At 28.5% G+C, this 27824-nt stretch overlaps 1 protein-coding gene across 4 annotated transcripts; it reads right to left on the bottom strand.

Annotated features, from left to right (window-relative positions):
- Positions 1-419: 419 nt before the first annotated feature.
- LOC116772309 (facilitated trehalose transporter Tret1) lies at positions 420-27135 on the bottom strand. Of its 4 annotated transcripts, none has more exons than XM_032664440.2 (3): positions 26922-27135; positions 3084-3192; positions 420-2424 (listed from the first exon to the last, which is right to left on the bottom strand). In XM_032664440.2, exons 1-3 carry the CDS (start codon positions 26979-26981, stop codon positions 1064-1066), a joined length of 1530 nt encoding a protein of 509 aa, XP_032520331.2. In that variant the 5' UTR covers positions 26982-27135; the 3' UTR covers positions 420-1063. The 4 variants fall into 4 exon arrangements, with proteins under 4 accessions (XP_032520331.2, XP_032520329.2, XP_032520333.2 ...); XM_032664438.2 differs by lacking the exon at positions 26922-27135 and adding an exon at positions 20419-20601; XM_032664442.2 differs by lacking the exon at positions 26922-27135 and adding an exon at positions 9764-9922.
- Positions 27136-27824: the final 689 nt, after the last annotated feature.

Here is a 27824-nt window from a genome sequence, read left to right as displayed (position 1 = left end):
ATTAAGGTTATATTTATTTCATTACTTTTGTAAGTCTCGTAAATATAAAACAAACATGAAGATCGTAATTTGAGGGAAAAATTGTCATTACAAATGGCACAATAAGTTAAATATAGTGTCCTTTGTTCGAGTTGTATTAGAAGTTTTAAATTATATATTTTCGATGGGCTGGTGGGGTCCCGATAAAATAGTGTGATTTATGGAATAAAAACACACAACAGCTTTTAGAGTTCTGGATGAATTTCACCAACATACGTGACATCACGTACAGACAAAGATAAATTTTACTGTCAGAGGAAATGAATTAAAAATGTTTATTAACTATGGTGACTTACTTTTAACTATCTTTTTTGCCTAAACACACAAATTTAGTTAAAACAAATTAAAACAAGGTAATAAAGGGGAAAAAAATGTAAATGTCAATACTAACACATTTATTTATTCTAAAACATATTCTCAACAATATGTAGAAAATTGCTAGTATTTTCCAAAGTGTATAAAAAAACAAAAAAGAGTTCAGATGTACAATAATAGAGTTACAGGTTAAAAATAAATAATTGTCATCGCATAAATAATCAACATTGCTCTTAACGCATAAGACTGTTCATAAATAATGGCTGCTAGTCTTGTTATCTATAATAATATTGCAATTAATAAATTTACATTAAAAAACTTATATCTACTGTATTACAATTTGCTAACAACAATAACTAGCCCTACTAGTTCTAATACAAAGTTACAATAAATAAGGTATAATGTAAGCTGCGATAAAATTTTGATATGGCAACCGATATTTTACTGTCTATGAAAGTGGCTGAATTTTTTTTTCATTTATTGAGACTTATCGGCTAACAATATCACGTTCCAATAATTAATAAAAAGTAGCTGCCTCCAGTACTAAAATTTTAAATTAATATCCTGTAGTATCTTTTCATCGACGAAATAATAATCTTTGGTAAGGATGTAATTTACGAAGCTCGCACAGGAGACAATTAGAATTACCAACCACATCAACCATAGACTACATAAAAATCTTAATAATACCATCAGTCTCTATGATTGTCTATTTTTTTTCTCCGTTAGTCTGTGGCTGTTGTTCCGCTCCCAACAACAGTTGAATTTCATCGACGCTCTTGCCTTTAGTTTCAGGTACGACGAAGAATATAAATATGAAAGCTGCGACCATAATACCAGCAAAGATCCAGAAAACTTGTCCGGAACCGATAGCGGTATTCAAAGAGTTAAAGGTTCGGGTAACCGTAAAACTTAACAACCAGTTAAGGGTACCAGCGGTGGAACTAACGAAGGCTTTGATGTCGATGAGGCACAGGTCACCGGCCATCATCCACGGGATCGGCCCCGAACCGAGAGAGAAAGCAATGATGAAAAGAGACAGAGATAATAGCGGCAGCCACGATATAGCCTGAACTATCGAAGACTCCCCGCCGTGAGTGTCCTTCAAGAAGAAGAAGACACCAAGAGCCGTGGAGCACAAGCACATAACCAGGACGGAGAAGAGGAGAAGTATACGTCTGCCTAACTTGTCAACAACCAGACTGGACACTAGCGTAGCGATCACTTGGATGACGCCGATAATAATCGTCCCGATGGCAGCGGGTATCGTTGCGCCAGAGCTGTCAAATATCTGTGAGGTGTTGAAAATTACCGCGTTAATACCCGACAATTGTTGGATGATCATTAGAGTGTAACATATCAGGATTGCCTTCAGCGCTGTCTTTTTGGTGATCGCTGACAAAAATGACACTTTATTAGTTATTGACTCTTCATATTTCTCACGCAGCAAGTTCAATTCACTGTCGACGTCGTAATTGCTGCCGCGTAATTTTATCAAAGCATCCTTCGCGTTATCAAATTTTTCTTTATTTACCAGATATTTCGGACTTTCGGGCATGAAGAAGAATATGACTCCGAAAATTATAGGTATCAATGTACACAGGATGTTGAATATCAACACTGAAGTGTAACTTCCTACCGCATAAGCAAATAGTATACCAACTGTAACCATCAACTGGAAGAAACTGCCCAAACTGCCTCTTATAGAATCTTGAGCTATTTCACTAGTATATGCGGGGGCTGTAACGCAAAAGGCACCACCAGCCACACCAGTAATAAACCTTCCCGCCATAAGCATTCCTACATTCGTCGCTAGGGTTATTAATAGCCATCCAAGAGTAAAGGGTATGACCAACAACAGCATGGTTGTTTTCCGGCCGATTGCATCCATAATGAGCCCAATGGGAAAGCAAACCGCTGCAGCACCGAGGTTGACAAGAGAGGAAACCCAGTCTCCCTGGCTACTGGATACATCAAAGGCATATTCGGTGCTATTGGCCTGAGTTATTTTGTATATAACTGGTGATGACCATCCTAGCACTGAGCCAGCAGCCAAAGCGCCTAGGGTCGCTGAAATAGGAGAACAAAAAATTAGTATAAACTAAGAAACAACTGTCTATAGAAACTTGATTCTTAATAACTCATGATATAGGAATATTTTGTGTTGATTTAATAGTTATAAAAAAAATTAACATATAAGCATAAATATCAATGTGGATTATATAATAGATTAAATTATATGAGTAAATTAATGTGTCCTTGAGGCATATAAGTATGATATATATATATGTATGTACTTTTAACATCTGTATATAAGTTAAATTCAAGTCCTAACAATTATCATGTAACAAATTGAACTCTTTTTTTGGATTAATTTTCATCATTATCAACCAAATGATGTCTTACTGCTGAGCAAAGGCATCTTCTCACATGGAGAAGGTTAGAGCATTGATCACTACATGCGCTCAAGGCGGATTGGTGATTACAAGCTTAAAATTTGAAATTATAAGTCCAGGTTTCCTTTCAATGTTTTCCTTCACTGCTTGTCAGTGGGGTTTAAGAACTCTTATAAGTACATAAAACTTACTAAAAATATATTCTTAGAAATATTAAAAACATTATATTTTTCTTTTATGAATATTTTACCAAAGGCCATGTGTATCATGATTTGATCAATATATATAGTAATTTAGGTAAGGTTGTTTAATATAATAAACTATTTTTTGAACCTGATAAAGCAGCTATATACTGTGGTAGTTTCCGCCCGCCTTCTTCCCGAGGCTCCACAAGCACCGACTGTGACACCCCCACCTCTGCCATACCGTTATTACCAGTTCCCTGAAATAAGAGAAAAGGAAAACTTTTTTAATTAGCTTCAATAAAAGCATTATCTGAATATAAAGTTAAAAATTTCTCTTATTACCTACATACCAACAATGGCATAGTTTAAATTAACTTGAGGGTACTTCTTTTTTCACAGTAATTTATATCATATAAATTATATATATTTATAATTAAAGGAAAACATTACGAAAGTTAAATTAGGTCATCCTAGAAAAATTGTAAAATGAAGTTACCATAGCTGAGTCAAGGTAACTGTGACCTATGTAATAAAAGAAACAATAATACAACTCGATTCAATTATTCAAACCTCATTATTTTGTGTTAAAACCGGAATAGCGGGAAGCAATGGCTCAGTCTCCGAACTATCGTATCTTTCGCGACGGTATATTGAAGATCTCATCTTTCAGGTAACGCGACTACACCAAGAGCAACGTGTTGACACTATTAGTTGTTTTCTTTTGTTGTATACATTAACATCGCATTTTCTCATTTTTAACGTAAGATATAAAAACGTAGACATGTGTCAACTGCGAGCTGTCAATGTCTATCTGACATCTATTAGTATTGCTATGCGAAAAATCGAAATTATTTAGAAGATGCTCCAATATTTGTTTTAATATTATTAGTGCAAATGTTATTAATTTGTACGATTAAACAAATCAAGATTTTTGTAATGTCTATAACAAAAAACTGAAATGGTTGAAATCATTTTTTTAAATGCAGTGTTCCACTCATATAAAAGTATTCATTACTATCGTGTTACAAGAATATTAACATGAATCTATTTATATGGGACTAGTAGGTATCTCCGTTACTAATGAGTGAATTTATCACTTGCAGAAGTTTTCAACCTTGACTTTGATTTATTCAAAACAGCAGCAAAATGCTTTATACTCGGTACTCGTAGCAGTAAGCAACTAATATATTAAGGACGTATAAATTGAAGAGTAACCACAGTTTCAGAATTTTTTTAGTAACTTGGGCTGATTATACATGGATCATATTAAATTATGTTATTACATAAAATCTATTGACAAATATAACAATATTATTATAAATATTGAATTTAATATATACAACATATTTACTCCACAGAACTTAAAACAAATGCCATCAAAAGATAAAGATATCCTTTATATCTCCTACGTTGACGTCACGAAACAAAATATGTCTGAAATATTGTTTTTTAATGGAAATGCTTGACGCAGTATTGTATTTTATTAAACAATTGATAATCTTATTTAATTTAAATTCAAGTTCTTTATAAAACAAGGCTGCTATTTACTTTTATTGATAATTTTATTGGTACATAAAAGTAATAGTGTTCTAGATAAGACTTATATAACAACTGCAGTAAAACATTAAATGTTTATAACATGTTGTTATCTCATAGATTTGTCTTTCATACTCTAATAATATTTTATAGCTAGATAAAGAACAAATAAACGTTGAATCATTTTATTTATTTATCAATATTAATTTGAAATGATACCTTTAAAAAATGTGATAAAGAACTTGGTTTGTTTATCTAATTTTCCATAAATGTCGTTTCTCCATAATTTATAATTTTTAGTCTATGACGATGTTTTTATCGTTGGTGTTAAATAATTGTTATGGAATTTTGAATTTTATTTATATTATAATATAATGTAAGCGCAAAGTAATATTTACTAATGCCATTAGCTGCTCCTCAATTAATACTAATGTATAAGAGAGATTTTGTATTTTATTTTCACAAGCCTTACCTCGCCGTCTTATATAAAATAAATATCATTAAAAATGTATGGTCGCAAGGATTACGTCACCAATTTCAAACATTGAATATAATTTTATGTATAATATTTTAAGTAACGTATATAAGAAGTGTGAAGAGAATTTTACGATGGTAGCTAAGATTTTCGCGAGTATACATTTAAAATTAAACTTCGTTTTTCGGATACGACAAAGCGATTTTTTTTTTATTTTTTACATTTCGCAGACGTTTCGATTGTTTTACAGCAACCTTGATTACTGGCAGACGGGTTAAAAGTGTCTAACACTCAATTACAGTCTTAAATTCCCAGGTTGCTGTAAAGTAATCGAAAAAGCGGGAAAGTAAAAATAAAATTATAAATTGCGTAGCCATATCCATAAAATCATAGTTTCTTTTTAGATAATCTTATTTTAGAATAAAATATTTCGTTATGTTATACTGAGTACAGTAAGTTATTTGTTTGCACTCACACAAACACACAGACACACACACGTAGTGGCATTCACTCGCATGTGTCATACGAGCGTATAAACACGTCTGTAACAATAACAATGGATGTTGTTACTGAAAATTCTTTTGAAATTATTAAACATTTTACTAACGTTTCCTTTCAGACCATTGTGGTTTTCAATAGTAGTTGTTATTTATTGTACCATTGAAGTGTATAATTATTGTAAAGTTTTCCAGCTACTACGTAATATATTCGACTAGGAAAATTCCAATAATTTGTAATTACCGCTCAATATTTGTTTCATCAGCTGTAGGCTTAGTCTTTTAAACTTTCTCGTGTTTTTCGATATTTTAAAAGCTTAATATAAATTATTTTCATCATATACATATATGTATGCATCTGAAGAATTTGAATATTTCTTTGTTAAAAAATCGTGTAAATACATTCAAGGAGCGTCGTATTAGGTGATACAAGATGCATTATTCATAAAGATAGAGAATGTACAGTATTTTTATCTGTTACTGAACAGAATCGAGATAAGTGTATGTTAGAGATTTATATCCAATGTCGGCAAATAGATTAACAAAATGTTTTGAAGAAAACTATTTCTTTTATAATATTGTATAAAGTACGTAATGCACAAGAAGGAATCTTCGTCAGATTATAAATAAATTTACAAAAAAAAATAAAAAATATGGTAGATGAACAATGGTCGATATTCATATTTTAATTTCGTTTCAATTTAATTTTCAATAATAATACAATGTGGCGTACTAAATATAACATGTAAATAAAATATTTTAACTGTTGAGACTTGATGAACTAACGGTCCATGAGATACAATGTAAAAATAATAAAATTTCCGTTAAAATTTTAATAAAAAAATTACTTATCGTTTGTTTCTTTTTTTAAATAATAAAGGGGTTCTTTTCTAATTCGAATACGAAAATCGAAATTTCTGAAGAGACAGCCATAGTTTCAGGTACATTGATGAAAATATAAATTGTTTGGCAAGTAAAATATGCTTATGTTCATTTGGAGATGATTAAACAGGAGACGGAAGTCACTGACTCTTCATCAAGTTTCCAATAGGTAGAAAATATATATCGCTGGTAACATGGAAAGCTTCTTATAACGATAATGAACAAAAACCTGCTCATGTCGTCGTAGTTGCTTATAAAGAGTAGTTGAAAATACACAACCAGACCCTTTCAACTTATTACGAGACAAGACTTAATATAATAAGGATTTAGTAAAATTTACTAAAATTTTGTTAAATATGAATTATTTATTTAGTAAAATATGTATTATTTACGAGCAGAAACTTAAAATCCTTCATTGAGATGTCTCTGTTGATGATCAATTTAAACTTAGTAATCTCGATAACCTCGCCGGTGAAAACTCAAAACCAATAGTTTTAAGGTTAGCGATAAGCGCTAAATAATCTGAGAATTTCATTGAAATCAAAACTCTTCTATTCGGATAGACTATCAGTAGTTTATATCAATACCATAAAATGTGTCCTTGGAGGTGAGTCCACAGTGGTTGCACTTAAGAACAGATTGGCTGTCAACAAGCCCGTGGCAAGGGGCGGGTTGAAGGGAAACACTCCTAGAGCCAAACCCGAATTGTATCGCGATCCAAACATTTTCACTACTTGAAACTTTTAAACACTTGTGAAGTTTCCACATCATTATCAACTCTCGAGATACGATGAAATCTCATCTCGAGATTACCAGACGTGTGGAGGTATACTGAACTTATCATTGATCTTAAGATATATCTGTTTTATTGATAGAGATAAATAAAGTAAGACAAAGAGAAATAAAATAATGTTTTTTTTTCACTATTAAATAAAATAAGTGGAAAAATTTAAATTGTATCTATGAAATGGTGGAAATTAAAAAGTATCTTAATCAGTAAGTAGTAAATTATTTTCTTTTTAGTAAGCTTAGTACTATTATGTATCGTCACACTACATACGAAGCGTTTAAAGTTTTTTATTCGTAAACCTACTAAGGAGTAACGTTGCAGTATTAATGTCGGTGAGTTTTTGTAAAACTTGAAAAGCTTCCTACGTCATTTGACGATACAAAGTGTTAAGCCCACAGCACTGGCAGTTCAGGATTTGGTAGTGTAAATACAATGTATGTACAATCGACATATAAATAGAGGAACAAATTTCTTTATACCACTTGTAAATATACACATATGCCATAATAAGATAAGTTCCTGATATACGACCTCCTTCATATCCGATTCCGGTTCGCTGTCTATTGCGTTTGAACACTAAATGATTTATACAACTCACTTTGTATTGTTATGACAAAACAAGAGGTTAATTCTGATTTACTATACTGCAGAATAATTATTTTCCTTAATTTCAATAAAACCTTATAATCTTCTCGGTAATAAAAAATTATGAATTAGGTGTACACGGATAAAAATATAAAAAAAGATTATTGGAACAGATAAAAAATGGAGTGTTTCATAAAGCGGTCGTATTGCTTAAGGTAAAACGGATTTATTAGTTACCGACCTCATGGTGACTCAAAAATTATATATAACGTATGATATCACAGTCAATTGTCTTTAGATTATTGAATGAGGCCTACTTTGATTAACTTTCACACGTTAAACAATAAGAAGCATGTATTGATAAAGTAATAAAAAAGTAAATAAGTTTAAGGATATTTTTATTCTTTTATATATAGTTAAATTAACCGGTTTTCCTCAAATTACACGCAGATTATATCTAACAAATGACGTCATCCATGGTGTATTTTAAAACATTTATTTTTGTGATTTTATATTTTCTTTTAAACACCTTTCTATCGAATTACTGAACGAACGTTATCATTTCTAATAATTTTTTTCGTCGATGACAGATCTGTTTGCTTGTTTTGGCGATTAAAATAATCAATCTTATTGTTTTATTCAATATGAAATAATAAAAATTTTGTAAAATAATATTTGTGTAAAATAGCAAACTAAATTATATTCACATGTACAGGTATGAATTCAATTTAACGATTTTACCAAAAGTTGTTTTGACATTACTTTGTTTTTGCTATTCTAAGATACGTAGTTAAGATGATTTCATCGAGACATAATTTTCGACAAATTACAGTAATGACGTAGAGTAAGAAAAATATAGATTATATAAAAGTGACTGCATATTTTTTTTTTCAAAATTATAAAATATGTTATTCACTTAAAAAGTGTTCTTAATTTAAATCTCATTTATTACTATTTTTATACCGTTTCTGAACCCATTTTCTTTTGTACGCCCCTTTGGAATAGAATCGGTATGTTAATTTAATCTCTTCCATTTCGTTACATCAATTAACTTTTCAACTCAAATATAAATAGTTTCCACTATACAAACATTGTTTACGATTTTCGCGAGTGGTTACACTTAATTTCATTGTTCATGTCGGTTTCTGACCTTGGCATTGTCCGTCTTAATATTAAAATAAACTTAACGTTACTTACCTGGACTTTAAGGTTATTATTAAGATAGAATTAAACCACTTCTAGAAAATTCGATTCAATTAAGAGTTTCAGTAGTTTCATTTCTTATAAATCCCTTATATTAGCGTGGCTATAAATAAAATTTTATAAGATTGATATAGTTATATAATCAGTTGGAGGTCAAAACACGAAACGTAGAATGTACAAATAGAATTAATCTTATCTTTTCTTTTCATAAACCGCATGTTTTAAAACGATATTCCTTATATGGTCATTATTTCTCATAGTGTGAAAACGGTTGGCTAAGATGCATTTCTGCATAACAAATCTTCCTCTACAACAAGAGGTTGAATAAACAAAGTAATGCACACAGACGCTTTGTAACTTATAAGTAAGTAACGCGGATACGAGATTTATTGTTTAAATCGTAAACCAGACTCGACTAAATGTCTTACATAATTTTATGTTTTTATATTTTGAAGATATAAATTTTAGATTAAAAAGAAAAAGTTTTTTTTTATACATCAATACACACTAAGATTATTTGTTAAATATTTTTCCTTATGTGTTATTTGTAAAATATCAAAAGAATGTTTTTAATTGAAAATAAAAAAAAAAACATTAAAGATAATAATTTCACTGGAAACACTTGATCGTTGTTTATAATGCCGGTTTAATAATATTATTTTACGATGAAGCTCACAACCAAATTGATAGATAACGTGCATACGGAACAATTCAAATGCATTTTTGTTTTATAAAAATTTTTGCCATATTATAATTCAATTTAAAAAAATCATCGCGTATTAGGTACATTTAGTATAAAACCACATTACAATTTTTTTTTTTTTAGTATTCGTTTATGATATTGCGTACATTAAACTTACCGATAATATTGATTATGACACAATGATTTTTAAATTTAAGTAGCTAACGAACTTTCAATTTTTTTTGTATACGCGCCCTATTTTACCGAGCAGCGTACTAACACTGGCGGGTTATAGTGAGTAACTACACAACATACTGGGAAACTTGGCAATGACGGAATATCGTGTTAACATCTGGTTTCACTCGGAGATTATAATTAAATTAAAGATACTGAATTAAAAGATAAAGCTGTCATGTATAATTTGCCGCTAATTTGTTTACGTATAGTGCAGATTATATAAAAGATATTGTTTTACAGATTATATAAAAGATACTGTTAGAGGTGTAGATGACGTTTCTTTTGCACGTTTTTTTAATATTTTTAAATACTAACTTGGCAGTTAAAACACCAACAACGACTTTTCATTATTATAAATGATGTTTTTTTGTGTGTTTTGTCATACGTTATATTCACTACATCGTTTACAGTTTCATAGAAAAACAGGGTTCGATGTCCATCGCATATATATGTGTGCATACACTATCTGTGCCCGTGACTTAATCCGCGGCGAATAGGGATTTTTTAAATATAAGCAAAAATATATATCATGTATAAAATAAAAGTGGCATAAGATCCTTCTTATTACACCAACTTTTTACCTACCTATGAAAATTCAATAAAAATTTTTCAAGCTATTTCAGAGATTTTCTGGAACATACCTACAGACAGAGAAGCATTTTTTTTTATTAACTTGTATAGATGTGTGTGTATGTTACGTATGTAATATCTAGATGCAATATATATTGATTAGTATTGGTCTGAAAATTACATGTTTCAGAATAATAACAATATATTATGAACAAAAAACACAAAATTTTACAGATTACCCTGAAAAAAAGATTACTTTATCTTAAACGGAATTAGCCAACATATGATAGTATGTCAATAACTTATCATTAAATAAAGATAATAACAGATAAAATACCACACATACATTTAACCCCTCTGAGAGTTTTTGAAATATATAAATATTTGAGACTTGAATTAATGTTCGTATTAAAAAGAGTCTTGACAACCTCGGACTGTGAATGGAGGTATTGATGGAGACAAATAATTCAATAATTATATATATATACGATCCTTCTATATATTTATATATATATTCATAAATTGAAGTTGCCTCCATATAAAATAACTTATTAACTACAGCTGAGTTTAAGGTCATAAACAAAAATACTATGATCCTTAAGTGAGCACAGATAAACCTTGTCTAATCTTATTACCATCGGATGAACATGATGAAGTATACTGTAACTTTATTTAAATATAAAAGGGAAATAAAAAAAATATATTATTTCTATTACAAAAAAAAACAAATAAATATTAGATAAGGAAATGACATATTACGAATTAACGTTATTTAAAAGTACGTGAATTAAAATTGTAAACATTTTTAAATTTCTTAACTAGCCATAACACCGAAATTAAATATGTACAGATAATAATAACATAATATAGACACATTATCAATAAGTTTTATTGATTGATTATTATTGTATATATATAAGTATTTAATTTTATTATCTAATACTTTATTCATTGAACTTAAATTTACAAAGTGTGAAACTTTAATGATAGTTATATAAAAAAATTAATAAATTAGCCTTTATTTCTGTTTAAACTTACAAACACTGCTTCTACTAACTAACTACATTTTATAATATTATCTTATATTTATTAATCTAATCTTATATTATACTTAAAAGCGTGTATCGGCGTTCGGCACAAAAACAGCTTGTTTTTTAAATAATAATTATATAACAGTAAATAAAAATGACAAAAGTATTTTATCTATAGAAAAAAAATGTTTGTATATACTTAAGATTAATTCACGATATGATATTATAAAATATATTTATTTAATAGACAATCAGTGACATAATGTGTACATATAGTAATAAACAAAAATGCAAAATTAAATTGTATAATCTGTGATAAATTTTTGGCGGCAGGAATATATTTTCTAATAAATATAAAATAATAAATAAAAGCTAATAGATAACCAAATTAATAAGTAAAAAAGTTTTTAGAATAGAATAATTGCAATTTTTATGTCTCATTGTCCAATATGAACGGTTAAGAGAACCTCTATCCCTGGGCACGAAAAATGTTCCTCGAAAAGGTCTAAAAGATACTATTGAAGCGTTAGCGCATTCCCTTAAGATTGCTCTTAGGTTATTAAAGAAAAACATCTATTCAAATTACTATGTAACGAAAGAAATATTAAAAATTAATAAAATGAAAGACTCCTCGTCTTACTTAAATTTAATAAAAAGTAATTAACTAACTTTGTAACATTAAACAAACAGTTTATTTATATATGCTTTTTATTCTTGTTAGTCACGTCATCACCGGTTTTTTGAATCGTATGCAACCTGTTCGACTTGTCCCGTGTAAAAATTCTTACGTTCTAATAAATGTGTAGTTGTTATATGTGTGAAGATAATTTTAACATTATTGATTCAATAACAAAGAAAATTCACTCTTATTTGAATGAACTAGTGTACGTATTAGTTATTAAGTGTCTATTTATTACGACTACTACCGCATCTCTCGTAGATACGGATGTTATCTGTGAATCAAATCAATATACTCAGTTTATAAATTGAAAAGTCATTGTCAGTGTGTTGTATAACTATTGTAAACTTTCCTCGGCTCTTCAGTAGTTTTCTTCCTAATATTAATAATAATATCCTACATCATTTCTTCTAGAAGTTGAAATCGACTGGAAGTGTTACTTATGTTTATTTTATATTTAGTAAATATATTAGTTTTGATTATTTTAATATATTGTTTAATTAAATATTTCTACTTATAGATTTGCAATTTAATTATTAAAAGTAATGACACAAATAGTATAGTTTATTATTTAATTTCAGAAGTTACCTCAGTCGCGTTATTTTAATATTTGATGGGTGCAATCGTTATAAAATCGATCGAAACAAATAAATCTATTAATTATAGATTTGGAATTTTTTTTATATTAATTAACAACGTTTATTTCCATGCAGAATTTTATATTATCTGTTCAATTAAATTGGCTCTAGAAAACTGTTTTTGATAATTACCCTTATAAAAATTGTATTAGAAGTTTTAAATTTCGAATTCTTCTATTCGGTATGAGTACGTCACGATTTATCGGTATTAAATATATAAAAAAAGTAATAAAACGCGCGATTAAGAAATATAAGATTTACATGTATTTCCCCGAGTAATTTTATATCCATGAAATGATACAACGATATGATATTATAGAATTATCAATAAATTACAGATAATGAAAGTACCTTATAAAAAAAAACTGCAAATTAAAAATAAACTAACCTCCTGTCCTACAAACGGGCTGTACGAAATCAATAATATGTCATCCGTCATTTTGAATTTGACACTTATTTCAAATATATTTTGCAAAATGGAGCACCCCTCGGCACAAAGATTCTGTACGTGAGTGTGAATATTATCCAAATAGAATTCGCATACAGGTACAACAAGTTTTAAGTCGTGTTTTTGTAAACTTTTCCTTAATATATATGTATTATAATGCGATAATATGCGTAATGTCAAAAGCCCCGTAAAACCTGCTTGTATTATTTAATGACTATGTATCGGGGTGAGGTCTTAAAAATTATACATAGATGACCTTTTAACAACTTTAAAATTAAATGTTTTAAGAATATTGAAAATGTTTAAAAAAAATTAATAACTTGTTTTTAATCTCGCAGGACCTGGTTGTATATTTCTTCATTATTGTTTACACAATGTTATTTATATTTTGTTTTTAAACAATTACAGATCACTTTATAAAATAAATACAGTTACAATGATAGCATAGTCTAAAATTTACAATTTATCGTATTATTTCATTCATTTAAAATTTCATAATCCTTCTTAACTCTCTTAAGGTAACAGTTCGTTAGTGTTGCTGTTTAAAAAATGTTTTTCTCGTAATCAGGAATAGGGAAAAACCCGGGGAATACCTTCCCTATAAACTTTGCAGGTTTTAAGTGCAGAGCTATTGTTATTTTTAAATTATAATTACTACTCAATCTTTTTACTATCATGACTATATCGAAATGTTACAATATAATAATTCCATATGAATTTCATTATTATTTTTCTCCTACGATACAAGTCTCTATTAAATTGTATTATAGCAACACCACCAGTCATTGAAATATTTATGTTTGAGTTAATTCAAATATTATTTAGTAGTACACAACAGTATCAGAGGTTTTGTAAGAATAATAATTTTATTTTAAATGTCATTAGGTACATATATTCTGACTGTCATTAAAATCTTATGTTTTTTGTAGATTCGAAATATTAAAACGACTAACAAACGTCATTCAGAGGCTTAAACAGAGTTGTGTTGGTAATAATTTAATATATGATGGTTTTTGAACCCCTACTATTGTTAACAAACCTATACTTATTGTTAGACATTTACGGTTTAATTTATAGTGGTCCCTTCTCGAACAGTATGATGAGATAATTTTCAGTAGTAAAAATATAAATATTTCTTTTATCGACTAAAACTGAACCAGATTGAGGTGCTTAGTATTTTTAAAGATAAAAGTAAAAATACGTACATATTTGTCTACCAATAGAGCAGGAAGTAATGACTATTAAGTTATTGGAAGCGTATTTCACTGGCTCGTGGAAGAAAACTGTTTAGTTATAATCGACTATTACGAGACGTTTCAGTAGTCATAAGGCTCGTACCCTGTTTGAACCTCTTTTTTTTACTTCAATAAAAATAAAAACAATTGAAGATGCGTACATATAAATAAATGCCCTATGACATTAATCTACAGTAATCTAATTAAGTTAGTCGTCCAGTAATAGAATAAAAATTTCAATAATTTTATTTTTATAATGAATCATAATTAATACATCTGGTTCATCTAAGTTGATTATCAAACAATCGCGTTATTTAAAGCTGGCGTGTCATGAATGACACAGTTCTTTGCCGTCTAGATCTAGCAAATATAAAATTAAAAAAAAAATCACCAGAATTTTAAAAATCAGTTTTAAAAAAATGTAGATAACGCAGGTATAAGTTTATATAAACAGGAAAATTAGTAACGTCACATGTTAAAGAACGTGACTCCTACGACGTAGTCCGAGACCGTTTTGGTCGCTCCTATCTCATTGGGATAAGGATCAAAATTGTATGTACATGTTGTAATATGACTTCATTGGACGTGTTCTAATTAATAATAATCAAATAAATTATGTAAAGGTCCGGTCTTTATAGTAGGGTCTTAAAACCGTCCGCTCTAAAGACGTATCAAGACACAAAAAAAACTTTATGATTAAATTCTTTTTGGAGTAGCTTTTAATTCATATATTAAAAAAAAAACACAAAGAATTCTAAATAGGATTCTGAAAATATCTTTACACATTTTATTCTTCCCAATCTTAGTAAAAATAATTTTCACAAAAAAATCACCAATGGCCGTCTTAAAATTCGAAATTGAAATATAATAATCGATCATAATTAAATTATCCAGATGCTGAGAATTGCAATGTAATTGTTATTGCAATTAAAAACTATAAAATAAGCTGGGAAAATTGCACTTATGATAATGAAATTGCACAGTGATTATAGTCAGTTGTCAGATGATTAGAAATTACAACGTATTGTTTATATAAAAAAGAAATAGTCCGGTGCTGGTATATAATTATTTTTTATATAAAGCTGACATTTTAGATATGCTCGTATTATTACTTGAAAGGCTTATGAAGAAGCCCAATGTAAGGGATTGTATGGTACTTTGACTGAATCTATAATAGGGTAAACTAAATTAAAAGATACAGAGGCTATGAGAAGAGACCGTCTTCTCCAAAAACAAAAATTAAAAAACCTTGAAGAACTATGAAAAATTAAAATTAAAAAGTTTGGTTTGAATTGAGTTGAGAAAACTCTATCGGAGTTGCTTTACCTGATGGAGTTAATAAAGATTATTTTATCGAACTTAAATTACCGTTATTTAGAAAGCAGTGAAAAGACATATTATGATTGATTGATTAAAGAAAACAAATTTTCTTTAAAAATACGAAGCACAGATTCAACTGCAAATGACTTTTTACCGAAAGCTAAATGATTTGTTTCTGTGCTGTTTTAAGTGACTAAAAGTTCAGACAACATTATTATTTAAGAACAATGTCGTTATGTTCTTCCATTACAATAAGATAATAATAATAACCTGTGAAACAGACTCTTCGTTCTTATTATTGTGATAATACGCTGACGTCACGAAATAAGCGTTCGTACCTAAATGACAGCGTTTTAAATCGTCAGAAGATTATAATAGTTAACATTATTTATTTTAAGCTTATGATATATAATGAGATCTAAGATTTTCGCGATTTTTATTCATTTAAATGAAACTAGTATTTTTCGGACAAACGACGAGTGATTTATTTTTGTAAAAAACTACATACTCCCGACGTTTCGGTTACTTTTCAGCAACCGTGATCACGGGCAGACGAGATGTGTGTATGTAGTTTTTTACAAAAATAAATCACGCGTAGTTTATCCGAAAAATACTAGTTTCATTCTTATGATATATAATTGTGCAAGTTTTATATACTTTTTCGGTTATATAATTACTCATAGAATTAATTAAAATAAATCATGGATATTCCCTATTGCTTTAACGTACTCTCTTCGATTCGAATTTCGAATTTCACGCTGAAAAAACCGCGGGTAAAAACTAGTGACGAAATAACTTAAGAATTTGAACCGTACGTCAAAATCAAAATGATATAAACACAATTAATATATTTAACTGTCAATCCGTAACGTTGCGTAAGTACTTATGTGATTTTTAAACAATTTCTTACTTCAGGGACAGACTTGCACATGAATCAATTATTACTGAAATTACTTATGTACTTTTCTGTGAATTATTACAATTAGTCTTATTCTATGAATCTCTTGATAAAAGATAATATAATGTTCTGACCTCAAAAAGCGACGATATATGTTTTTTATAGTCTCAAATAAAAATTACACGACAAATTCCAATAAAATGATGTACAAGTTGTCGAAATGAGTTAAATCGTTCGTCGTTACTCGAGGATCTTTAAACAAACACACATTTTGATAAATTAATATACATATGTATATATTATAAAACATATATATGTATGTTATAGTTGGATAAAGTTTCTTATTATTGGACTTTGGTTTGTTTAAAACGATAGACCTTTGAGGCTATCTCTACATGTAATAATATATGTTTAGCTAATTATATTATGTGATAACTGATACGGAATGTAAATATGTATTATAACATAAAAATAATACCTTTTAATTTGTATAATAAAGTATGGATTCTTCATTAAATTTAAATATGCATTTTAATAAATTTATAGCAGATGGTAACGGTTAATAAAATTGTCAACTGTATAATATAAATTACAGCAAAAAAAGTAGCAGTGGATTATTATTAGCGATCGAGGCGAAGGAAAATTGTATGGAATTGAGTTCATTGACCTCAGTCGTACGTTCTGTAAAAATTTGGTTTTATTTGTGTCACGAAAGTATAATAATAAAGTACTTAGTTAGTGTTTATTATTTTTTGGAGTAATTTTTTTTTTCACTTAGTTAAAGATTGAAATACAGATTATATATTATCGCCATAATTTTTTTCAAGATAAAAATGCAGAAAACTACAAGTTTTTGAAATATAATTTTATTATCATGTCTATATTACTCATAGACAGAAAGGGACATAATTAATTTATTAAAAAAGTTTGTATATATTTGGCTATTAACTTTAGTTTTATATAATATATATATATATATACCTGTCAAATATTTTAAAGTTAGTTACAGGAGTGAGATATGTTCATTTCCATTTGCACGAAGTGCAACCCGTATGGTTAATCTAGCTCGACATCGCTACACTAGTCACTACATACATTACAGTATTAAGGTAAGTTATTGTATGAGAAACTGCAAACGCGTCGTGTGCAGTGACTATGTGAACTTGGATTGTGCATACTGATCTGGTGTTAGAATTGAATAAACACGTCCTATTTGTGATTCGTATTTACTCCGTGATACTTGTTCTTCGCGTATTTTGCTTAGAATCAACACGATAATTATATATCCTGTTATTGACAATTTTGTTTGTAGATTTAATTTTCTTAATTTTCGTATTTCTATATATAAATCTTCCATTTCGTCGCGTCGATAGAATTATAATTTGAAGGAGCTCAGCAGCATATCGTGTTTCATAGTTTGTTTTATAGTCGTGAAGGCTAACAAAGATAGATTTACTAAATTGATTTTCTGGCTTAGATTTCTGTAAAAGCATCATATTTTTGTATCCATCCATAAGATTTAATAGCGTGTTTTGGTTAAATGAAACTGAAAAATACAATCCAGCAGGCACAAGTAACGCGATTAATATTTTAGTTAACAGTATACAAACAAACATACATCATGGAATTATAACAAAAGCACTTTCTATGATTCACACATTGTCTCACAAATACAACCTCCTTCAGCTTTTTGCCGAGCTTCGGCACTAGCTTGTGTGATAATATTCTGTGTGAAAATGGTTTTTTAATAACTTTCAATACGTATAATGAATATTTTTAATAAGTTCTAGCATTAAATGCATTTTTTGTGTTCGGAATTTAAATATATATTAAGCGCAATGAATTTGGTATTATATAAAGGACGTCGTCGTTGCAGAAATATTGCCATCTCCAAAAAATCCTCTCTATCCATATATGTCAGGCTACCCAAATATTGCCTTGTGCATGACTTGAACCCGTTTTGTGTATGTCAAGTTAATGGTTTTTTTTCATGTACACAGCGAAAACCTACATTCACGACGATTTATTATGATCATTACGTTAAATCGAAAAAAATATATACAGAATAATAATTAATTAATGTTTGAATAGATACATAAAATTATTGTCACATAAAGAAAATGTTTTAATGTTAAATTCCTTGCATTTATAAAATGACTGTGATATAGATAATAGGTATGCGGATACTCGCGGTCTATCGATTACATTCCAATAGCGAATGTTGAAAAAATAAAACTAGAGGCAATTTCAAACAATTGCCTTTAACAGAAAGTTGTTTGCAAGATATTATCAAAGACATAAGCATGTCATTTAAATTATAACTTGAAAAAAAATATTTACTTTAAATAATTGAATCTAAAATTAATTAAATATAATTATAGCAAACACTCTTTACACAATTTAGAAATTTATGATCGTTATTTAGAACCTTGAGTTTAGTAATTTGGGTAACATAATAGAGAGATTAAATTAGAGGAAAATATTCGCCTAACGTCATTAGTTTTGCTGTCATTTTTTGAGTTAATGACACAAGACAGCTAACGACATCTGTCTTATGTTTGTAGGGTTATTTCTACCTTACTCCGAGTTCGAAACTACAGACTGATCGTTGTCTGTTTCTAGTTATTGTGTAATAAATAGTCACACGTGATAGTTAAACGTATGTGTATTAAACTGTGTGTTTGTTGTATTGTGTTGTAGTAGTGTATTCATACAGAAAATATATAAATGCTCTCATTAATTCAGTCAGTCGATGAAACATTATAAAATTGAAATTCTACATAAAGTTATTGTCGTCATTGAATTTTCTAATTGAGCCAATTTGATAAATTTTTTATATTCTTTGTATGTTAATAAAAATTCATATTGTATGGCAATAAAAAAAAAATATTTAAATTTTAATTAGTTAAAATAGTAATACAGCGATATAATAAAACACTTAAATAGATAAATTTGAACAAGTTATTTTAAACATCCTGCTTTTTATATTGAAAATTATTTTATTATTATTAACATAATAATTATTTAAGTATAACGTAGGAAGTATTTTCTTTTATTTTCTCACTTAAAAGCAATCAATATTTCATTTGAAATTAATGTAAATAGCCGTCAGAAGTTCAGGATAATATCTGTTATGAAATTTTTTATCTTCATTAAATAAATATAGAATATGTAGAATTGTCAACTCGGCTACTCGGTATAGCACGATGGCTTGGTTGGTAAAAAAAATGAGTGCGTAAAATTCGCGTGTTGCAGGTTCGATGTCTATTTGTGTTGATGCGTTTTTAATTATGTATTTTCCATTGGAATTTAATAAATATTATAATAGATCAGTTTGAATATTTTCAAACGTTACACTTATACGGTTATTAACGACTGGATAAGGAATTATTGAGGGTTATACTTATAACTATTTATATACCTATATAAAGTTAAGTGAGATTATGTCTTTCGTTTTCAGTATTTTATAAACACGCTTGTCATGTATATAATATAGTTTGAGTTATATTAGCATTTCTTTTTGGTTACAATTAAAAAATATACTTTTTTTGACTTTCTAAATTATATGTTATTAGTTTTTTAAATGTGTTTAAAATAAAATATAATGAAGGAAATAAAACGTGAAATGAAATTTAATATTTTCATTACTTTATAATCAGTTTACTAACATAGCTCGTCACGGACGGAAAACCACAGTAACAAGGTTGTTATATGTGTATATAAAATGTCTTTATATTGTAAATTAATCAAAATAAACAAGTTAAACCTTGACCGTACCTTCTCTATACACTTGTGGTAACATTTCTCCGTCATCACGAAACCGCCGTTGTCATAGCTCCTCTTTACCATATTGTTCATCTATATCAAATCACCTACAACTATAACCTTGAAGAAACAATACAGCATTTACAATAAAAACTCGATTTTCGAGTTACGCGCCGCTCGGCAAGAACCACGCGACTAGCAGCGTTGGCGTACACTGGCACATTTTAACAGCTTAGCCAAATAAATACGTTCCGAGTTTTCTTGATGAACGCTGAAAATCCTTCGCCTTTTTAACTTCCTGAGTGCTCATGTTAAATTTTTAATTAAGGTTATCCAAATGTGTGGTATGGTATATGGAACTCCTTAAGTGATAACTTTTTCCTTATCCGAATTGACGACGACGAAAATTTTCCTTGATGTTAATGTAATCAATGAAGCAATGTATTTCACACACCGCTTTCATTTGTGGATTATATTGACTTCAAACAATTTGTGTATTAATATATTATTTCATTTAATTTATCAAAATTTTTAATTACATTTTTAAATTTAAACCCGGAGGTGAAATGTCAATGCTTATTAATCTGATAACAATAAAATACTATTTATTGAATTCACTTGTTATGTAGATAAAATATAATATAAAGAAAAAAAACTTTTTAATCTGTGTACACAAACAAGATGTCTACCAGAAAAATTTGACTCGGATGCTGACACGTAAATAAAATCGCAGAGAAAAATACTTATAAGGACAAATAGTTCCCATGAACTTGTAACGACTCTACAACAAAGTTCTCGGATAATAAAACGCATTTTTTTGCTTTGTATTTTATAATTGAAAAAATTTATGCTTTTTTACAACCACGTCCTTGCCGGGCCCTATTTAAAAATAGAGTTTTATCTTTATACGTTGTTTCAATCACCAATTAGAGAATTACTTAATTAATTAAGAACGCATAATTTTAAAGATATTTACGTATTTTTATTTTCTAACATTATACATATATATTAAACTTCCCTTTATATTTTTCAGAATATACCATTTTATAATTTTTATAATCTGCATTTAATAAAAAAGGTTTGTTTATTTTTTTTTCATTCTTTAAAAATAAATTTTTTTTTGAACGAAAAATGAGTTTATTATACCACATTCTTTTTTGCGAAATATCTTAAATGCATTCAATTAAAATTTTTTAGGTCAATATGTATATATTTTTAAGTTTTGTACAGACTGTGTGTAGTATGCTGGAGAGCATTATTAATAACTTTCTCCTTTATAAACACAACCACATTTCTAGATTATTCTAGAAAACAGTTGAGTTATCTAGATCTACTACGAGAAAGTTTTATTGAGATACATAATACATTTGCTTAATTTATTAGAAATAAAAATATCACTTTTTTGTTATTATAACAATAACGGTTCCTATGTATATTAAGAATAGTATAATGTTTTAAACGCTGGTATTAATTTGTTCTTCCAGGTAGGTACTATGTATAGTTTTAAGAAATATTTATTTATTGACATGTTGATGATATTTTTGAATACCATCTTATTTTTTGCTTTCAATCTAAGTACATGGGCTTCATGGGCTATTAAATTATCATACTAAGGAACTGCTGTTATTGGGCAACAGATTAACAATTTTTTTTCTATCTTTTTGGACTCCTATCCTGCAATTTACAGGTAGTGTGCCAGAAAAAAGTGTTTGTAGTGTGAATTTTACGAATCTGCGTCAAGTAATTTTCACTAAGGAGCCTTCGAGGACGTTATTGAGTTTTGTAATATGTAAATGTCAAAGAAGAAATGATTGAGAACGTAGTTGTTAACTGATTTAACAAAATTTCCTATTTAATGCAAATGTTCCACAAATATATCAAAAAAATATATATAATTAAACTGGAAGGGATACAAGGAATAAAAAAATCTATATATGCATCAACAGATATGATTATTTTACTAACAATTAATTAAATTTTAACATGATTTGTAATTGCTTTTATATAATTTCAATTAATATTAAATATATAAATTTATGATGGAATAGAAAAAAAAACAAACATGTTTAAGGAGTTTCTTGTTCAAATCTATTCGTAACGTTTCTACCAGCTCGCATGGAGTGACATTATGTAAATAAATTGCTTTCAGAATATCGCAATACTGTAAAAATGTTATAATAATAATACATATAATATATATTTTAAGTTTATTTTAATTACATAACAGTAATACAGGCATTTAAAAGCGGGAATTTCAATGATTAATTTTTCTTAATTCGACATTAGGTTCAGAGATTGGTTGCGTTCGATGTAACCAGTTAATGATGAGCTTTACTATCTCTTATTTTTTTTTAATGTGAAAGGTGGCAAACGAGCAGACGGCCTGCTTGGTGGGCAGTAGTAAGTTAAATATAGGTATTTTGTTAAAATAAACAACTTTAGATGAACCGTGTCTGAACTGAACTCGCATTGGCTTCTCGGTGCAACGCCCTTTGATTGGTTTGAAAGAGCGAGTTTCAACTGCATTAAGTTTTCCTCTTTCGAAACTGTTTTATTACAAACTAGTTGTTGCAAACTTCGCGTATTTCAACGAATTTACAATTTGTTTGTAGGGTTAAAATAATATACGTGTATTTTTGTATTATTTTTGTTTGCCAGCGGTATCTATGGTACGGACGTTATTCTATGTAAAATACAGGTATTAAATCTTTGATTTATCTGATGAGATAATCGAGATGCACTAATACTAGTGATTTCATCTCTCTTTTTTGACCAAAAAATGTTTAGTCGTTGCTTCATAAATTTAGAAAAATGTTTGAAAAACTTAAAAAAGAACTTGAAATAAAATGTAAAGGAATATAAAAATATAACTGTGATAGTAATATTCATAATTTATTTATTCGCGAACTCATTAAACATTCCTTTATACCTCAGTAATCATTAGAATACATTTTGAAAAATGGTGGTTATTGAAACATGGTAGCATTTTTTTTATTCCACTGATTATTGGTTCCGCATATACTCAATAAATATATTTTGCTGTGAATTTTAATGGTTCTTGGAGGGCGGTTTCAAAAAGTATAAATTTGTTTACAATAATCTCCATATTTATATGTACTGTATATATTATTATATGTTTTACACACCGTAAAATGATTTGAAGTTTATTCGAAATATAAAAAAATTATCGGTCGCTTCGATTTCGCTATACACTGTAAATAATTTAGTTTTTAAATAGTATTTTTTTTTCTACATTTTAGTTTTTTCATATATGTATGATAAGATTTGCTTAAAATTACCTAGAACTAAACTTAAAGCCTTATACAACCTGACGTTAAAAGCCTCTGTCTAGGAACAGAATTCTTAAACACATTTCATTATTTTATTTCCAATATTTTTATGTATTTGCGTTCTATATTATTCCTTTATTAAAAAAAAAAACAATAAAGCATAGGTCAGAATTATTAGCCGTAATAAATTACAAGTAACAAAAAAGTCAAATTGATGCAACATTAAAGTAACCAGTACTGGCCTCTTACACCATGTATTACTTGAAGGGTATTGGTCAAAATGTAGTCATTTCGAATTTTATTAATAACTGTACCTTATTCTGTACATTGTGTCTCTTTTTATTAATAAAAATATTATAGATTTCTATTCTCCGATATGGGAAATTGTATATTATAAAAAAAAAAACTATAAGAAATATAATAAAATGCCCAAAAAAGTATAATTACACAATACGATAAGTTGCATTATCTTTACGTTTCTTAAGAATGTGCTTCATAGTAAATATTCGTAAATGATTACATTTTTTTTTAATTTAAGTGATATTAATGACACTTACTGTGTAGAACGAAATTTCCATCATAAATCCAAGCACGATAGACATATGTTAATCTACGTTTAATCACCAGTTTAATAAAGGCTTGCAACATTGGAATGCAAATTGCAACATGGCAATACACCTCCGTTGGGGTTCAATAAACCCTATAAAATTGCAGTTGGTATTTAACTTATTTTCCTATTACATAAACGAATACCACCGAAAGCTTTTAAATTTTATATTTTGTTATATCTAAATCTAATAATATATATATATATAAATATATTATTTTTAGGGACGTAATAAATTTTTCAATAAATTAATTAATTTAATAATTCAATAAATTAATAAAATATATTTCATGTAGCTTTTAACTTTGAACAGCCTTAATAATTGAATAATCATAGGAGGACGCTGGAAAAACAAAGATTCACAAAGAACAGAATGAAAAGAGAGCTTCATATAACAAATGAAGCAACAAGAGAATGATAATAATGTTTTATTAATATATCTCAAAATAGATCTCAAGTGTCCATTGTGCGTAGGATCTCATATCTAGACAGGATGCGGGCTATCAGGGACTATTAGATCGTTGTGCAGCCGCTGTTCGGATTCGTTGTTGTTAGACATTCATAAACCGTATACATATACGTCATAACTGACAGTTCTAAACTACATGATTGATAGTTAGGTAATAATCCATGGTAGGTACTAGTTATGAAGCGTAAATGTTCCTTTAGTAAGAGTCGCAAAACACAATTAATATCCAACGCATCATTCATATACTTAGTACCTACATTCATACTATTTCATTTTATGCAAACAGTGCTAAGGGTATTAGGTTGAAAGTACACGGTAATCTAAAATGCATTACAAAACCGAGCGCCCTTTTACTAGAATTTCCACATACAGCAAATAGGGCTATGCAAATATACACACTACACTCCTACCTATTATTTATGGAGTTGCATTTTATTACCGTTTCTAACTTCAAATACATTTCAGGGGTGGTTCATAGGCTATAACGACTTACGTCAATCACGAACAAGTGATATTATAGCTTGGAGAGCAAAAATTAAATAGTGTCAGGTTTAAAAGCGTGATTTAAACAGAAAAAAAAGGAATTTAAAAACTGATTATTCCCTAAATGTATACAATTAAATCGGGGTTAATTGAAGTTCACAATGTTTTTATTTCATAATATAATATGAGTGACAACTACAACAATAAGTTTGTTACGTATTAATTAATGTTGTTCATTTCAAAGCTCAAATTTTAATATGCATGAAATAATTCCAGTGTATTTAAGGACACAGAGTTTTTTCTTAGAGTTGGTTTTTGGATAATACGAGTCGTTTCCTTTTCTCATTCAATAACATTAGTTATTACTGCATCGTGTAAACCTTTATTATTTGTATTAGATGAAATCTTTCTTATAATACTAGTTTAAAAGATGTCGACCTAATTTGAATTAATGTTTGACATCTCGTCTGCCCGTGATCACGGTTGCCGAAAAGTAACCGAGACGTCGGGAGTATGTACTTTTACCAAAAAATGAAGCACGCGTAGTATATCCGATATATATTAGTATCATTTAAATGTTTGAATTGTTACAACAGATAACTTGATTATAGGTAACTGTAAGACGATTGTATTTTATTTATTGCATGTTGTTAAATGAATATTTATTTGTATATATATTTAGAACTGTAATATGAACTTAAATAAAATTATTTTTTTTCGGTTTACTTTTTATTAATTCAAACCACATACTCCCCCCGACGTTTCGGTTACTGAGTTTAAAACCTTAAAAAACGCCTACTAATCCGAAAATATGAGTTTTATTAAAACGAATACCCGCGAAGGTCTTAGATCTTATTGTGTAAAATTAAAATAAAAAAATAATATAGATTGAGTACTGGAGATGCCAAATTTGTTATACTAATAAAGACTTTTTGGAGGGAGAGAAAATAAAATATAGACTTCCCACGTAAATCGTATGACGTCAAGCTAAAGCTGAGTTCTGACGCAATTTAAGAGAATTTGGCATAATCTGTACTATGTAATATTTAAGTATTATCACATTTAAATATATAATGAACGACAATATCAGTATATGTCAGTATATATAATATTTACGTATCAATCGACTTCACGAGATGACTTTTTTGGACCCATCCGCCTCTCGTTATAATTTGTTTTGTTTCAAAGATAACATTTTATCATTTTTAAACAATGAATTGATAAATAATATGAGTTTGGAATAATTTTAAGTTGTTCTTGCGTTATTACGAGTTTAAATTATTAGTATCAAAACAAATATTTTGGATTTTAGATTAAGTTAAAATTAAGTAAGGATTACTGTGTTTGCAACGACATGTTAAAATATAACGCAAACATTTGATTTTAAAATGCATGTCCGCTAAAACTATATTTGTTTAAATCATTATCTCCACTAACCTGCCTCCGGTGCTTTTCCTGATTCTTCTAAATTATTTTATTTTTATGTATTCTATTGATTTATTTATTTTTATCACACGCCGCTTTGGCATTAGTTTTTCAATTGATCACACCATAGATATTTAAGAAAATTATTAATAGTCTATACCTATATTAAAAATAGCTTGTAACTAAGCAACTTGGATCATTAACCACCCTATGACCTTAACATGACATTGCTTTCACTTACCTTCTTCTCCAGTAACCCAATTGTCTCAGCGTTCGGTAGTTCCGTTTTTTCTTCTGTCATTTTCACTGTAATTTATATTTAATATTATTTTAATATGTATAAGTGAATTGTATGAACGCGTGGTGTTCTGTCAAGTTGCCTAATATAGCGCATGCGCGCTGCGGACCCCAATTTTGTACACGACTTTATTGTTAGGAGGTACAACAGGGAGTTAGCGGGAATTTACTATGGACCTATCTGTTATCATCTTGACACGTGAGGTCAGAGTCGCGTTTATAGATATATTTGTTTAACCGAAATATATGCAAGTTATTTTCTAGTTTATTGTCTATAGTTAGAGACCATTAAATGCAATTGAACCGATTTTTTTAACAAAATTATGAAGTACTTATTACTTAATTACGTTGTTGTGTGAAGTATTTAAATAAAGTCTAAAAAATGGATTGTTTTATAAGACTAATAAGAAATTATTATGTTATATTTTCAAATATATTTGAACATACTCTGTATAAATATTCAAGTAAAAATATCTACAGCTAAATAAAACCATCAGCAAGCCTTTGGTGTTGAACAAACATGATAGCACTTAGAAGATTATTTTCTCTTTACATTGTGTGATTCGACGTTGTTACGTTGCTGTCAAATAATATGAACACGTTCCTACATATTTCATAATAAAAAGTACAGTACTATCTGTGGCCTTACGGCTTTGGGGTAATTTTAATAAGAACATAGTTCTTAAGCAAGATCCAGATTCAAATAATGTATTAAAAGAGACATAATTTTTAATAAAAAAGTCTATGTCTCTTTTAATAAAAAAGTCTACAAATTCGTTATACTTAGTGTTAATGTATTGCTATATTGAATTACTTATATGTATATAGGTTGTAATTAAGTTTGTGT

Source organism: Danaus plexippus, chromosome 12 (genome assembly GCF_018135715.1).
Source record: "Danaus plexippus chromosome 12, MEX_DaPlex, whole genome shotgun sequence".
Lineage (NCBI taxonomy): Eukaryota > Metazoa > Arthropoda > Insecta > Lepidoptera > Nymphalidae > Danaus > Danaus plexippus.
The sequence above is the reverse complement of the archived record's forward strand: the minus strand, read 5'-3'. Positions and strand labels throughout refer to the sequence as shown.